This window comes from Lipophrys pholis (assembly GCF_963383615.2).
Source record: "Lipophrys pholis genome assembly, contig: SCAFFOLD_67, whole genome shotgun sequence".
Lineage (NCBI taxonomy): Eukaryota > Metazoa > Chordata > Actinopteri > Blenniiformes > Blenniidae > Lipophrys > Lipophrys pholis.
Genome location: NW_028291878.1, coordinates 92,501 through 110,000, shown reverse-complemented (window position 1 = coordinate 110,000; position 17,500 = coordinate 92,501). Strand labels below are relative to the sequence as shown.

General features: G+C 48.1%; 1 protein-coding gene across 1 annotated transcript in view; it reads left to right on the top strand.

Annotated features, from left to right (window-relative positions):
• The window catches only part of LOC308128413 (inositol polyphosphate-4-phosphatase type I A-like), a 48,886-nt gene that overhangs the window by 3,863 nt on the left and 27,523 nt on the right, over nt 1-17,500 (top strand). Inside the window, exons 4-10 of the mRNA XM_080494111.1 lie at nt 7,233-7,337; nt 9,015-9,123; nt 9,256-9,273; nt 10,467-10,650; nt 13,226-13,441; nt 14,595-14,736; nt 15,652-15,837. Coding sequence (XP_080350237.1) covers nt 7,233-7,337; nt 9,015-9,123; nt 9,256-9,273; nt 10,467-10,650; nt 13,226-13,441; nt 14,595-14,736; nt 15,652-15,837 — 960 coding nt within the window. The remainder of the gene's footprint in view (nt 1-7,232; nt 7,338-9,014; nt 9,124-9,255; nt 9,274-10,466; nt 10,651-13,225; nt 13,442-14,594; nt 14,737-15,651; nt 15,838-17,500) is intronic.

The following is a 17,500-nucleotide window of genomic DNA, read 5'->3' as shown; positions in this document are numbered from 1 at the left end:
AACTTCAGCAGATTAAAACAACTTCAGTAGATTAAAACAACAGATTAAAACAACTTCAGCAGATTAAAACAACAGATTAAAATAACTTCAGTAGATTAAAACAACTTCAGCAGATTAAAACAACTTCAACAGATTAAAACAACTTCAACAGATTAAAACAACTTCAGCAGATTAAAACAACAGATTAAAACAACTTCAGTAGATTAAAACAACTTCAGTAGATTAAAACAACTTCAGCAGATTAAAACAACTTCAGTAGATTAAAACAACTTCAGCAGATTAAAACAACTTCAGTAGATTAAAACAACAGATTAAAACAACTTCAGCAGATTAAAACAACAGATTAAAACAACTTCAGTAGATTAAAACAACTTCAGCAGATTAAAACAACTTCAGTAGATTAAAACAACTTCAGCAGATTAAAACAACTTCAGTAGATTAAAACAACTTCAGCAGATTAAAACAACTTCAGCAGATTAAAACAACTTCAGCAGATTAAAACAACTTCAACAGATTAAAACAACTTCAGCAGATTAAAACAACTTCAGCAGATTAAAACAACTTCAGCAGATTAAAACAACTTCAGTAGATTAAAACAACAGATTAAAACAACTTCAGCAGATTAAAACAACAGATTAAAACAACTTCAGTAGATTAAAACAACTTCAACAGATTAAAACAACTTCAGCAGATTAAAACAACTTCAACAGATTAAAACAACTTCAGCAGATTAAAACAACTTCAGTAGATTAAAACAACTTCAGCAGATTAAAACAACTTCAGCAGATTAAAACAACTTCAGCAGATTAAAACAACTTCAGTAGATTAAAACAACAGATTAAAACAACTTCAACAGATTAAAACAACTTCAATAGATTAAAACAACTTCAGCAGATTAAAACAACTTCAACAGATTAAAACAACAGATTAAAACAACTTCAGCAGATTAAAACAACTTCAGCAGATTAAAACAACTTCAGTAGATTAAAACAACTTCAGCAGATTAAAACAACTTCAGCAGATTAAAACAACTTCAACAGATTAAAACAACTTCAGCAGATTAAAACAACTTCAGTAGATTAAAACAACTTCAGCAGATTAAAACAACTTCAGTAGATTAAAACAACAGATTAAAACAACTTCAGCAGATTAAAACAACTTCAGCAGATTAGAACAACTTCAGTAGATTAAAACAACAGATTAAAACAACTTCAGTAGATTAAAACAACAGATTAAAACAACTTCAGTAGATTAAAACAACTTCAGCAGATTAAAACAACTTCAGCAGATTAAAACAACTTCAGCAGATTAAAACAACTTCAGTAGATTAAAACAACTTCAGCAGATTAAAACAACTTCAGTAGATTAAAACAACTTCAGTAGATTAAAACAACTTCAGCAGATTAAAACAACTTCAGCAGATTAAAACAACTTCAGTAGATTAAAACAACTTCAGTAGATTAAAACAACTTCAGTAGATTAAAACAACTTCAGTAGATTAAAACAACTTCAGTAGATTAAAACAACTTCAGCAGATTAAAACAACAGATTAAAACAACTTCAGCAGATTAAAACAACTTCAGTAGATTAAAACAACAGATTAAAACAACTTCAGCAGATTAAAACAACTTCAGCAGATTAAAACAACTTCAGCAGATTAAAACAACTTCAGCAGATTAAAACAACTTCAGCAGATTAAAACAACAGATTAAAACAACTTCAACAGATTAAAACAACTTCAGCAGATTAAAACAACTTCAACAGATTAAAACAACTTCAGCAGATTAAAACAACAGATTAAAACAACTTCAACAGATTAAAACAACTTCAGTAGATTAAAACAACTTCAGCAGATTAAAACAACTTCAGTAGATTAAAACAACTTCAGCAGATTAAAACAACTTCAGCAGATTAAAACAACTTCAGTAGATTAAAACAACTTCAGCAGATTAAAACAACTTCAGCAGATTAAAACAACTTCAGCAGATTAAAACAACAGATTAAAACAACTTCAACAGATTAAAACAACTTCAGCAGATTAAAACAACTTCAGCAGATTAAAACAACTTCAGTAGATTAAAACAACAGATTAAAACAACTTCAACAGATTAAAACAACTTCAGCAGATTAAAACAACTTCAGTAGATTAAAACAACAGATTAAAACAACTTCAACAGATTAAAACAACTTCAGTAGATTAAAACAACAGATTAAAACAACTTCAGTAGATTAAAACAACAGATTAAAACAACTTCAGCAGATTAAAACAACTTCAGCAGATTAAAACAACTTCAACAGATTAAAACAACTTCAGCAGATTAAAACAACTTCAGCAGATTAAAACAACTTCAGTAGATTAAAACAACTTCAGCAGATTAAAACAACTTCAGTAGATTAAAACAACTTCAGCAGATTAAAACAACTTCAGTAGATTAAAACAACAGATTAAAACAACTTCAGCAGATTAAGTGACACTTTTGAAAGGTGAAACAACGTATTTGTGATTATCTAGTCCAGGGGTGGTCAACCAGTCAGAGACTAAGAGCCACATCATACACATGGACACACATGATCACCACCCCATCCCTTCCACACACACACACACACACACACACACACACACACACACACACACACACACACACACACACACACCCACACACACACACACACACACACACACACACACACACACACACACACACACACACACATGATAATAACAGATATTGACTGCTATGAGACCACAGTCCAGTCATTTTCCACGATGAACACAGACTCTCAGTTGAACATGTAATTTAATCTGTTGCTCGGTGGGACTTCTTCCACTCCTTGTTTTGAACAATCCTCTTTAAATCTGGTTTATATTCCATTGTTTCCACTCGAAGCAATTCTTTCCCGTGGGTGTCAGTCAGAGCAGCTGGATGCTTTGGTTTCACATGTTCCAGGGTAGAAAACAGACCCGCAGACGTGTGTCGACCCAAACATTGACAGTATCTTCAGCCTGTTTGACGTGGGGCTGTTTTTCCAGAACTCGGTGGACCTTCCCTTAAAGCAGCTTTCAGTTGGTCCTCCTCACAGAGATCAATCATTTCCAGCTCAGCAGCAGCCTCACCTGTGACTAGCGGGGCTTTCAAACAGTCCGTCTCCGCATTAACTGGGTCGACGAGGAACGTAATCTGGGGCCTTTTCAGTTGTAGAACCGGGACCGGGTCACAAAGCTTTCGTGCAGGTTTTCAACCAGTGTTGCTCATTCAGGGCGGCGCTGGTGACTTGCCCGCTGGTTTTTAACAGAGTGGGAAAATGCCTTAAATGTCCCTTTTGAAGATGAGCCTTGAACAGCTTCAGTTTGGTGACAAACACAAACACACTTTGCAGCAGGTCAGGGAGCATTTTTAACTCCCCTGCAGGGTCAGGGTCACCAGAAAGACCAGATCCATAATCCACTCGAGGTCCCAGAGTTCGGGACAGTCCTTGTCCTTCTCTTCCATGAACAGTTTCACGGCATCCAAAAGCTCAAAGAAGCGAGCGAGTACTTTGAGTACCTTCTGACAGCCACCTCAGCTCACGGTGCAGCAGCAGGTCACCTGGTGACCTGGTCCAGCTCACGGTGCAGCGGCAGGTCACCTGGTGACCTGGTCCAGCTCACGGTGCAGCAGCAGGTCACCTGGTGACCTGGTCCAGCTCACGGTGCAGCAGCAGGTCACCTGGTGACCTGGTCCAGCTCACGGTGCAGCAGCAGGTCACCTGGTGACCTGGTCCAGCTCACGGTGCAGCGGCACGGTGCAGCGCATGCGTGTGGATGTAGTTGTTATTTCCATCACTGGCTTCATGACCTTGTCTGAATCCAGTGATCCAGACGGGAGTTGCTCCCTGTGGACGATGTTTGTTCAGCTCTCCACAGCCCCACAGGCCCGTTCACAGGTCCGATCATGGCCGGCGCTCCATCCCTGGCTGTTGCAGTTAGTTCTGGTTTGGGCAGATGTGCTTTCACGATGCAGCATCATTGTTCTTTCACATCTATTCCACGGGTTCTGTCTTTTAATGGAACAGTATCAAGGAGTTCTTCTTTGATCACAATCGTTTGACACCGACCGTGAAAATACTGCCGACTGAGGCTTGTCTTGTAACGCAACTTCTAGAAGGTCAGAGTTCAGCTGTGTTTCAGGAGTTAATGTCTGATCTTCTGCGTTCCACAGTGTGGCGGGACAGTCTGATGTCATTCCTTTTAATTAGTCATTTTCAGGAGACAATATTTCAACAGCGTCGCTGAGGCATGTTTTCACGAACTCCCCGTCATTGGATGGCTGTTAGCCCGTACAATGTTCAAGACCAGTTGATAGGACGGAAGCGTTACAGCAGGGGGCGCCGACCAGCGGCCGACCAGCGGCCGACCAGCGGCCGACCAGCAGGGGGCGCCGACCAGCGGCCGACCAGCGGCCGACCAGCAGGGGGCGCCGACCAGCGGCCGACCAGCGGCCGACCAGCGGCCGACCAGCGGCCGACCAGCAGGGGGCGCCGACCAGCGGCCGACCAGCGGCCGACCAGCGGCCGACCAGCAGGGGGCGCCGACCAGCGGCCGACCAGCGGCCGACCAGCCTCATGCGGTCTCGGAGTTCTTCGTCAATCTTTGGAAAAACTGGGTCTGCTTCTCTGCCTGACTTTTCAACGTTACCAACTTGTTTTTGTGAAGTTCAGTCCCTTTTGGAAATTGCTGGTCGTCGCCTGCGTGGAGTGAGCTGACGTGTCGTTGAAGATTAGAAGCGTTAAAAAGCGCTGGCGCCGCCTGACATAAGAGGCAGAACGACTTGTCTTTACGTTCAATAAAACAATATGAACTCTCCAGCTCTGTGAACAACGTCCGGAGTTCATCTACATGTTTTCGTTTTGCGGTGCCGTTTTGAGAACAAAGAAAATGACTCAAAAGATCTATTTTCATCTCACCACATGTACGTTTGACGTCACTCAAAGCGACTTCCTGTTTCCATATAAGGAATGAATGGCAGCGCCAGCGCCCAGCATTCCTGACGCCTGTCATGTGAGCCCCTGTAGAGCTGCTGGTTGGCCACCGCTGGTTTAGGGTTTTATGGTTCAGGATAACAGGAAGCTCCTTCCCTTCTACTTGCTTCACTTTGTAATCTTACTTCATATACCTACTGTAGAAGTAACATTCATGTACCAGTAAGTAATCACATTACAGTCACACGTCACTGCCCATCTGCACTGGTGAAGTGAAGGATGGAGTGAAGGAGTGAAGGATGGAGTGATGAAGTGAAGGATGGAGTGATGGAGTGAAGGATGGAGTGATGGAGTGAAGGATGGAGTGAAGGATGGAGTGATGAAGTGAAGGATGGAGTGATGGAGTGAAGGATGGAGTGATGGAGTGAAGGATGGAGTGATGGAGTGAAGGATGGAGTGATGGAGTGAAGGATGGAGTGATGAAGTGAAGGATGGAGTGATGGAGTGAAGGATGGAGTGATGGAGTGAAGGATGGAGTGATGGAGTGAAGGATGGAGTGAAGGAGTGAAGGATGGAGTGATGAAGTGAAGGATGGAGTGATGAAGTGAAGGATGGAGTGATGGAGTGAAGGATGGAGTGATGAAGTGAAGGATGGAGTGATGGAGTGAAGGATGGAGTGATGGAGTGAAGGATGGAGTGATGAAGTGAAGGATGGAGTGATGGAGTGAAGGATGGAGTGATGGAGTGAAGGATGGAGTGATGGAGTGAAGGATGGAGTGAAGGAGTGAAGGATGGAGTGATGAAGTGAAGGATGGAGTGATGAAGTGAAGGATGGAGTGAAGGATGGAGTGATGAAGTGAAGGATGGAGTGATGGAGTGAAGGATGGAGTGATGAAGTGAAGGATGGAGTGATGGAGTGAAGGATGGAGTGATGAAGTGAAGGATGGAGTGATGGAGTGAAGGATGGAGTGATGGAGTGAAGGATGGAGTGAAGGATGGAGTGAAGGAGTGAAGGATGGAGTGATGAAGTGAAGGATGGAGTGATGAAGTGAAGGATGGAGTGATGGAGTGAAGGATGGAGTGAAGGATGGAGTGATGAAGTGAAGGATGGAGTGAAGGAGTGAAGGATGGAGTGATGAAGTGAAGGATGGAGTGATGGAGTGAAGGATGGAGTGAAGGATGGAGTGATGAAGTGAAGGATGGAGTGATGGAGTGAAGGATGGAGTGATGGAGTGAAGGATGGAGTGATGAAGTGAAGGATGGAGTGATGGAGTGAAGGATGGAGTGAAGGATGGAGTGATGAAGTGAAGGATGGAGTGAAGGATGGAGTGATGGAGTGAAGGATGGAGTGATGAAGTGAAGGATGGAGTGAAGGAGTGAAGGATGGAGTGAAGGATGAAGTGAAGGATGGAGTGATGGAGTGAAGGATGGAGTGATGGAGTGAAGGATGGAGTGATGAAGTGAAGGATGGAGTGATGGAGTGAAGGATGGAGTGAAGGAGTGATGAAGTGAAGGATGGAGTGATGGAGTGAAGGATGGAGTGATGAAGTGAAAGATGGAGTGATGGAGTGAAGGATGGAGTGAAGGATGAAGTGATGAAGTGAAGGATGGAGTGAAGGATGAAGTGAAGGATGGAGTGATGAAGTGAAGGATGGAGTGATGGAGTGAAGGATGGAGTGAAGGATGAAGTGAAGGATGGAGTGATGAAGTGAAAGATGGAGTGATGGAGTGAAGGATGGAGTGAAGGATGAAGTGAAGGATGGAGTGATGAAGTGAAGGATGGAGTGAAGGATGGAGTGATGAAGTGAAGGATGGAGTGAAGGATGGAGTGATGAAGTGAAGGATGGAGTGAAGGATGGAGTGGAGTGAAGGAGTGAAGGATGGAGTGATGAAGTGAAGGATGGAGTGAAGGATGGAGTGAAGGAGTGAAGGATGGAGTGAAGGAGTGAAGGATGGAGTGATGAAGTGAAGGATGGAGTGGAGTGAAGGAGTGAAGAAGTGAAGGATGGAGTGATGAAGTGAAGGATGGAGTGATGAAGTGAAGGATGGAGTGATGAAGTGAAGGATGGAGTGAAGGATGGAGTGATGAAGTGAAGGATGGAGTGAAGGATGGAGTGAAGGAGTGAAGGATGGAGTGAAGGAGTGAAGGATGGAGTGATGAAGTGAAGGATGGAGTGATGGAGTGAAGGATGGAGTGAAGGAGTGAAGGATGGAGTGATGAAGTGAGTGATGAAGGGATGAACTGATGAAGTGATACATTGTCTTCCCTCCAGGTCCGTCTTTTAAAGCCAGTAACCTGAAGGCGGACAGGAAGTTGGAGTTCATGCCTACAAACCTCCACGTGCAGAGGATGAGGGTCCAGGACCAGCTGGGGTTTGGTGAGTCCCAGAGAACCAGGGTCCCAGAGAACCAGGGTCCCAGAAAACCAGGGTCCCAGAGAACCAGGGTCCCAGAGAACCAGGGTCCCAGAAAACCAGGGTCCCAGAGAACCAGGGTCCCAGAGAACCAGGGTCCCAGTGTCCCAGAGAACCAGGGTCCCAGAGAACCAGGGTCCCAGAGAACCAGGGTCCCAGAAAACCAGGGTCCCAGAGAACCAGGGTCCCAGAGAACCAGAGAACCAGTGTCCCAGAGAACCAGGGTCCCAGAAAACCAGGGTCCCAGAGAACCAGGGTCCCAGAGAACCAGAGAACCAGTGTCCCAGAGAACCAGGGTCCCAGAAAACCAGAGTCCCAGAGAACCAGGGTCCCAGAGAACCAGGGTCCCAGAGAACCAGGGTCCCAGAGAACCAGGGTCCCAGAGAACCAGAGAACCAGTGTCCCAGAGAACCAGGGTCCCAGAAAACCAGAGTCCCAGAGAACCAGGGTCCCAGAGTCCCAGAGTCCAAGAGAACCAGAGAACCAGGGTCCCAGAGAATCAGGGTCCCAGAGACCCAGAGAACCAGAGTCCCAGAGAACCAGAGTCCCAGAGAACCAGGGTCCCAGAGAACCAGGGTCCCAGAGAACCAGAGAACCAGGGTCCCAGAAAACCAGGGTCCCAGAGAACCAGGGTCCCAGAAAACCAGGGTCCCAGAGAACCAGAGAACCAGTGTCCCAGAGAACCAGAGAACCAGTGTCCCATAGAACCAGAGAACCAGTGTCCCAGAGAACCAGAGAACCAGTGTCCCATAGAACCAGAGAACCAGGGTCCCAGAGAACCAGGGTCCCAGAGTCCAAGAGAACCAGAGTCCCAGAGAACCAGGGTCCCAGAGAACCACAGAACCAGGGTCCCAGAGTCCCAGAGAACCAGGGTCCCAGAGTCCCAGAGAACCAGAGTCCCAGAGAACCAGAGTCCCAGAGTCCCAGAGAACCAGAGTCCCAGAGAACCAGGGTCCCAGAGAACCAGCGTCCCAGAGAACCAGGGTACCAGGGTACCAGGGGTCCCTGATCCCTGATAGTCCTAGAGCGCCCCCTGCTACTGGGGCCTCAGAGCGCCCCCTGCTGCTGGGGCCTCAGAACCTCAGTGTGCCCCCTGCTACTGGGGCCTCAGAGCGCCGCCTGCTGTTGAGCCTCAAAGCGCACCCTGCTGTTGAGCCTCATGGTGTCCCCTGCTGCTGGGGCCTCAGAGCCTCAGAGTGCCCCCTGCTACTGGGGCCTCAGAGCGCCCCCCGCCGTTGGGCCTCATGGTGCCCCCTGCTACTGGGGCCTCAGAGCGCCCCCCGCCGTTGGGCCTCATGGTGCCCCCTGCTACTGGGGCCTCAGAGCCTCAGAGTGCCCCCTGCTACTGGGGCCTCAGAGCCTCAGAGTGCCCCCTGCTACTGGGGCCTCAGAGCGCCCCCCGCCGTTGGGCCTCATGGTGCCCCCTGCTGCTGGGGCTCATGGCGCCCCCTGCTACTGGGGCCTCAGAGTGCCCCCTGCTACTGGGGCCTCAGAGCGCCCCCCGCCGTTGGGCCTCATGGTGCCCCCTGCTGCTGGGGCTAATGGCGCCCCCTGCTACTGGGGCCTCAGAGCGCCCCCTGCTGCTGGGGCTCATGGCGCCCCCTGCTGCTGAGGCCTCACACTGCTGCCTCCTCTCTGCAGACCACACCTACGACGTGATGACGGTCGGCGCTCCGGCTGCTCACTGCCAGGGCTTCAAACATGGAGGCTTGAGGAAACTGCTCCACAAGGTTGAGGAGGCCAAGAAACAGTGAGTTCACCAGCTTGATTTTACTTTGAAAAGTCCAGGTTCATTCGTTTATCACTTCACTGGTTTTTACTTCTGACATGAATCCAGTGGAATCACTCCCTCGTGGTTTTGTTTTTCTCCCTTTCTGATCAGCACATATGAGGAGGAACGGTGAGTCGTTAGCTGGACGCTTGATTCTTTTCCCTGTTTCTCACCGTCAAGGTACTGTTTCCTGTTTCCTGTTTCCTGTTCACACAGCATCCATTTCCTGTTCCTGTTCCTGTTCCTGTTCACACAGCATCCGTTTCCTGTTCCTGTTCACACAGCATCCGTTTCCTGTTCCTGTTCACACAGCATCCGTTTCCTGTTCCTGTTCACGTAGCATCCGTTTCCTGTTCACACAGCATCCGTTTCCTGTTCCTGTTCACACAGCATCCGTTTCCTGTTCCTGTTCACGTAGCATCCGTTTCCTGTTCACACAGCATCCGTTTCCTGTTCACGTAGCATCCTTTTCCATTTCCTGTTCACGTAGCATCCGTTTCCTGTTCCTGTTCACGTGGCATCCGTTTCCTGTTCCTGTTCACACAGCATCCGTTTCCTGTTCACACAGCATCCGTTTCCTGTTCACACAGCATCCGTTTCCTGTTCACACAGCATCCGTTTCCTGTTCCTGTTCACGTAGCATCCGTTTCCTGTTCCTGTTCACACAGCATCCGTTTCCTGTTCCTGTTCACACAGCATCCGTTTCCTGTTCCTGTTCACGTAGCATCCGTTTCCTGTTCCTGTTCACAAAGCATCCGTTTCCTGTTCCTGTTCACATAGCATCCGTTTCCTGTTCACACAGCATCCGTTTCCTGTTCACACAGCATCCGTTTCCTGTTCACACAGCATCCGTTTCCTGTTCCTGTTCACATAGCATCCGTTTCCTGTTCACACAGCATCCGTTTCCTGTTCACACAGCATCCGTTTCCTGTTCACACAGCATCCGTTTCCTGTTCCTGTTCACACAGCATCCGTTTCCTGTTCCTGTTCACGTAGCATCCGTTTCCTGTTCCTGTTCACACAGCATCCGTTTCCTGTTCACGTAGCATCCGTTTCCTGTTCCTGTTCACGTAGCATCCGTTTCCTGTTCCTGTTCACACAGCATCCGTTTCCTGTTCACGTAGCATCCGTTTCCTGTTCCTGTTCACGTAGCATCCGTTTCCTGTTCCTGTTCACACAGCATCCATTTCCGTTTCCTGTTCACACATCACAGGCACGTACATGTAAAACCTCTGGAAACACACAAGGTGTGTAACAGTCCAGGTGTGTAACCGAGTGTCCCGGTGTGATCTCAGACTCTCTTCTCCGTCCTCCTGCTGTAGCTCCGCCTCCAGCTCTCAGTCCATCGTCTACATACCCCAGGACGTCGTCCAAGCCAAAGAGATCATCGCTCACATCAACACCCTGAAGACTCAGGTGGGCTACTACACTGAGAGGCTGTCTCGGGCTGCCAGGGAGCGATCGGCCACCGGGCTGGAGAGGACGCTGGCCATCCTGGCTGACAAGGTGAGACTGGGCAGGTAATAGGTGTTCAGTCACAGCGCTAAGTCTGTTGGTAGCCATGGGAACGTGTCTGTTGGTAGCCATGGGAACGTGTCTGTTGGTAGCCATGGGAATGTGTCTGTTGGTAGCCATGGGAATGTGTCTGTTGGTAACCATGGGAATGTGTCTGTTGGTAACCATGGGAACGTGTCTGTTGGTAACCATGGGAACGTGTCGGTTGGTAACCATGGGAACATGTCTGTTGGTAACCATGATAACGTGTCGGTTGGTAACCATGGGAACGTGTCTGTTGGTAACCATGGGAACGTGTCGGTTGGTAACCATGGGAACATGTCTGTTGGTAACCATGATAACGTGTCGGTTGGTAACCATGGGAACGTGTCTGTTGGTAACCATGATAACATGTCGGTTGGTAACCATGGGAACATGTCGGTTGGTAACCATGGGAACATGTCGGTTGGTAACCATGGGAATGTGTCTGTTGGTAACCATGGGAACGTGTCTGTTGGTAACCATGATAACATGTCGGTTGGTAACCATGGGAACGTGTCGGTTGGTAACCATGGGAACGTGTCGGTTGGTAACCATGGGAACGTGTCGGTTGGTAACCATGGGAACATGTCGGTTGGTAACCATGGGAACGTGTCGGTTGGTAACCATGGGAATGTGTCTGTTGGTAACCATGGGAACGTGTCGGTTGGTAACCATGATAACGTGTCGGTTGGTAACCATGAGAACATGTCTGTTGGTAACCATGGGAACATGTCTGTTGGTAACCATGATTACGTGTCTGTTGGTAACCATGGGAACGTGTCGGTTGGTAACCATGGGAACATGTCTGTTGGTAACCATGATAACGTGTCGGTTGGTAGCCATGGGAATGTGTCTGTTGGTAACCATGATAACATGTCGGTTGGTAACCATGGGAACATGTCGGTTGGTAACCATGGGAACGTGTCGGTTGGTAACCATGGGAACGTGTCTGTTGGTAACCATGATAACATGTCGGTTGGTAACCATGGGAACATGTCGGCTGGTAACCATGGGAACGTGTCGGTTGGTAACCATGGGAACGTGTCGGTTGGTAACCATGGGAACGTGTCGGTTGGTAACCATGGGAACGTGTCGGTTGGTAACCATGGGAACATGTCGGTTGGTAACCATGGGAACATGTCGGTTGGTAACCATGGGAACGTGTCGGTTGGTAACCATGGGAATGTGTCTGTTGGTAACCATGGGAACGTGTTGGTTGGTAACCATGATAACGTGTCGGTTGGTAACCATGAGAACATGTCTGTTGGTAACCATGAGAACATGTCTGTTGGTAACCATGATTACGTGTCTGTTGGTAACCATAGGAACGTGTCGGTTGGTAACCATGGGAACGTGTCTGTTGGTAACCATGATAACGTGTCGGTTGGTAACCATGGGAACGTGTCGGTTGGTAACCATGGGAACATGTCTGTTGGTAACCATGATAACGTGTCTGTTGGTAACCATGGGAATGTGTCTGTTGGTAACCATGGGAACATGTCTGTTGGTAACCATGGGAACATGTCGGTTGGTAACCATGATAACGTGTCGGTTGGTAACCATGGGAACATGTCGGTTGGTAACCATGGGAACGTGTCTGTTGGTAACCATGGGAACATGTCTGTTGGTAACCATGGGAACATGTCGGTTGGTAACCATGATAACGTGTCGGTTGGTAACCATGTTAACATGTCGGTTGGTAACCATGGGAACGTGTCTGTTGGTAACCATGGGAACATGTCTGTTAGTAACCATGGGAACATGTCGGTTGGTAACCATGATAACATGTCGGTTGGTAACCATGATAACATGTCGGTTGGTAACCATGGGAACATGTCGGTTGGTAACCATGGGAACGTGTCGGTTGGTAACCATGGGAACGTGTCTGTTGGTAACCATGATAACGTGTCGGTTGGTAACCATGGGAACATGTCGGTTGGTAACCATGGGAACATGTCGGTTGGTAACCATGATAACGTGTCGGTTGGTAACCATGATTACGTGTCTGTTGGTAACCATGGGAACGTGTCGGTTGGTAACCATGATTACGTGTCGGTTGGTAACCATGATTACGTGTCTGTTGGTAACCATGATTACGTGTCTGTTGGTAACCATGGGAACATGTCTGTTGGTAACCATGGGAACGTGTCTGTTGGTAACCATGGGAACGTGTCTGTTGGTAACCATGGGAACATGTCGGTTGGTAACCATGATAACGTGTCGGTTGGTAACCATGATTACGTGTCTGTTGGTAACCATGGGAACGTGTCGGTTGGTAACCATGAGAACATGTCTGTTGGTAACCATGGGAACATGTCGGTTGGTAACCATGGGAACATGTCGGTTGGTAACCATGGGAACATGTCGGTTGGTAACCATGGGAACGTGTCTGTTGGTAACCATGGGAACATGTCGGTTGGTAACCATGGGAACATGTCGGTTGGTAACCATGATTACGTGTCTGTTGGTAACCATGGGAACATGTCTGTTGGTAACCATGGGAACATGTCGGTTGGTAACCATGGGAACGTGTGGTCTTTCTCAGACTCGTCAGCTGGTCACAGTTTGTGACTGTAAACTTCTGGCCTCGGCCATCCAGGCCCTGAACGCAGCACGGCCCGAGTACGTTGCATCCAAAGCGTCTCCCTCCGCCGATTCAGAACAAGTAGTCCTCCGGAACGACCAGGACACCCTGCTGGCCAAGTGGAGCAACTGCAACAGCCGGTCCTCTCTGCAGGAGGACTGGCACGAGGAGGAGTGGGTGAGGTCTTCACTGCCACCATGTGTGTATCAGACTGTTTCACACTCTGATGCACACTGTAATACTCTGTTACACACTGATACACACCTAATACTCACTGTAATACTCTGTTACACACTGATACACACCTAATACTCACTGTAATACTCTGTTACACACTGATACACACCTAATACTCACTGTAATACTCTGTTACACACTGATACACACCTAATACTCACTGTAATACTCTGTTACACACTGATACACACCTAATACTCACTGTAATACACTGTTACACACTGATACACACCTAATACTCACTGTAATACTCTGTTACACACTGATACACACCTAATACTCACTGTAATACTCTGTTACACACTGATACACACCTAATACTCACTGTAATACTCTGTTACACACTGATACACACCTAATACTCACTGTAATACACTGTTACATACTGATACACACCTAATACTCACTGTAATACATTGTTACACACTGATACACAATGTACTACTCTTTTACACACTGATGCACACTGTAATACTCTATTAAACACTGTAATACACACCGTAATACACTGTTACACACTGATACACCTAATACTCACTGTAATACACTGTTACACACTGATACACAATATAATACACACTGTAATACACTGTTACACGCTGACGCACACTGTTACACACTGTAATACAAGATGTAATACACTGTTACACACTGTCATACACACTGTAATACACTGTTACACACTGATACACAATGTAATACACTGTTACACTCTGACGCACACTGTAATACACACTGTAATACACTGTTACACACTGATACACAATGTAATACACTGTTACACTCTGACGCACACTGTAATACACACTGTAATACACTGTTACACACTTTGATACACACTGTAATACACTATTACACACTGATACACATTAATACATACTATAATACACTGTTTTACACGCTAATACACACAGTAATACACTGTTGCACACACATACACTTGACACACACTGTTCTGGAGCTAATCTTAAGTGTGTGTGTGTGTGTGTGTGTGTGTGTGTGTGTGTGTGTGTGTGTGTGTGTGTGTGTGTGTGTGTGTGTGTGTGTGTGTGTGTGTGTGTGTGTGTGTGTGTGTGTGTGTGTGTGTGTTCAGGAGAAGGTGTGGATCAACGTGGACAAGTCTCTGGAGTGCATTATCCAATGTGTCGAAAAGCTGCTGCAGAAACAGAGGAGAGGAAGCAGCAGCAGCCAGGACAGTTCAGTCACCAGCCAGCAGGGCGGCACCACTAACACAGGTAGCAGCATCACACAGTTCAGTCAGCAGGGGGCAGCACTAACACAGGTAGCAGCATCACACAGTTCAGTCAGCAGGGGGCAGCACTAACACAGGTAGCAGCATCACACAGTTCAGTCAGCAGGGGGCAGCACTAACACAGGTAGCAGCATCACACAGTTCAGTCAGCAGGGGGCAGCACTAACACAGGTAGCAGCATCACACAGTTCAGTCAGCAGGGGGCAGCACTAACACAGGTAGCAGCATCACACAGTTCAGTCAGCAGGGGGCAGCACTAACACAGGTAGCAGCATCACACAGTTCAGTCAGCAGGGGGCAGCACTAACACAGGTAGCAGCATCACACAGTTCAGTCAGCAGGGGGCAGCACTAACACAGGTAGCAGCATCACACAGTTCAGTCAGCAGGGGGCAGCACTAACACAGGTAGCAGCATCACACAGTTCAGTCAGCAGGGGGCAGCACTAACACAGGTAGCAGCATCACACAGTTCAGTCAGCAGGGGGCAGCACTAACACAGGTAGCAGCATCACACAGTTCAGTCAGCAGGGGGCAGCACTAACACAGGTAGCAGCATCACACAGTTCAGTCAGCAGGGGGCAGCACTAACACAGGTAGCAGCATCACACAGTTCAGTCAGCAGGGGGCAGCACTAACACAGGTAGCAGCATCACACAGTTCAGTCAGCAGGGGGCAGCACTAACACAGTTCAGTCAGCCTTAAACGATCTTTCCTTGTTTACATGGAACTTTGAAACTGTGTGTGTGTGTGTGTGTGTGTGTGTGTGTGTGTGTGTGTGTGTGTGTGTGTGTGTGTGTGTGTGTGTGTGTGTGTGTGTGTGTGTGTGTGTGTGTGTGTGTGTGTGTGTGTGTGTGTGTGTGTGTGTGTGTGTGTGTGTGTGTGTGTGTGTGTGTCAAGGTGATGGAAAAAGACGAGCGTACTGGATCAACCCAGGAACTACGTCACATGAGCCTTCATCACTTCCTTCATCCTCATCAGCATCAGAAATCCCTCCACCTTCATCTTCATCATCATGGCTTCTCTCCTCTTCCTCTCTACCTGCTTTCTGCTCAGCGCCTCCACCCAACCTCCGTCAGGACGTCTGTAGGTTTTCATTTTCTCTTCCTACTCCCTCCTCCTCCTCCTCCTCCTCCTCCTCCTCCTCCTCCTCCTCCTCCTCCTCCTCCTCCTCCTCCTCCTCCTCACTAATCTTCTTCCTCCTCCTCCTCCTCCTCACTAATCTTCTTCCTCCTCCTCCTCCTCCTCCTCACTAATCTTCTTCCTCCTCCTCCCCCTCCTCCTCCTCCTCCTCACTAATCTTCTTCCTCCTCCTCCTCCTCCTCCTCACTAATCTTCTTCCTCCTCCTCCCCCTCCTCCTCCTCCTCCTCACTAATCTTCTTCCTCCTCCTCCTCCTCCTCCTCACTAATCTTCTTCCACCTCCTCCTCCTCCTCCTCCTCCTCCTCCTCACTAATCTTCTTCCTCCTCCTCCTCCTCCTCCTCCTCCTCCTCCTCCTCCTCCTCCTCACTAATCTTCTTCCTCCTCCTCCTCCTCCTCCTCCTCCTCCTCCTCCTCCTGGTCAGTCAGCATTGTTGGCTGCTGACCGTCAATGGAGATGTTGTTTTGATTTGCAGCTGTTGAAGTGCTGTTGAGCACAGTCCAGTGTGTCTACTGCCCCCTGTGGTTAACCCTGTCTAGTCCAGTGTGTCTACTGCCCCCTGTGGTTAACCCTGTCTAGTAGAGTGTGTCTACTGCCCCCTGTGGTTAACCCTGTCTAGTCCAGTGTGTCTACTGCCCCCTGTGGTTAACCCTGTCTAGTAGAGTGTGTCTACTGCCCCCTGTGGTTAACCCTGTCTAGTCCAGTGTGTCTACTGCCCCCTGTGGTTAACCCTGTCTAGTAGAGTGTGTCTACTGCCCCCTGTGGTTAACCCTGTCTAGTCCAGTGTGTCTACTGCCCCCTGTGGTTAACCCTGTCTAGTAGAGTGTGTCTACTGCCCCCTGTGGTTAACCCTGTCTAGTAGAGTGTGTCTACTGCCCCCTGTGGTTAACCCTGTCTAGTAGAGTGTGTCTACTGCCCCCGGTGGTTAACCCTGTCTAGTAGAGTGTGTCTACTGCCCCCGGTGGTTAACCCTGTCTAGTCCATTGTGTCTACTGCCCCCGGTGGTTAACCCTGTCTAGTCCATTGTGTCTACTGCCCCCGGTGGTTAACCCTGTATAGTCCATTGTGTCTACTGCCCCCGGTGGTTAACCCTGTCTAGTCCATTGTGTCTACTGCCCCCGGTGGTTAACCCTGTCTAGTCCATTGTGTCTACTGCCCCCGGTGGTTAACCCTGTATAGTCCATTGTGTCTACTGCCCCCGGTGGTTAACCCTGTCTAATAAAGTGTGTCTACTGCCCCCGGTGGTTAACCCTGTCTAGTAGAGTGTGTCTACTGCCCCCGGTGGTTAACCCTGTCTAGTCCATTGTGTCTACTGCCCCCGGTGGTTAACCCTGTCTAGTCCATTGTGTCTACTGCCCCCGGTGGTTAACCCTGTATAGTCCATTGTGTCTACTGCCCCCGGTGGTTAACCCTGTCTAGTCCATTGTGTCTACTGCCCCCGGTGGTTAACCCTGTCTAGTCCATTGTGTCTACTGCCCCCGGTGGTTAACCCTGTATAGTCCATTGTGTCTACTGCCCCCGGTGGTTAACCCTGTCTAGTAGAGTGTGTCTACTGCCCCCGGTGGTTAACCCTGTCTAGTAGAGTGTGTCTACTGCCCCCGGTGGTT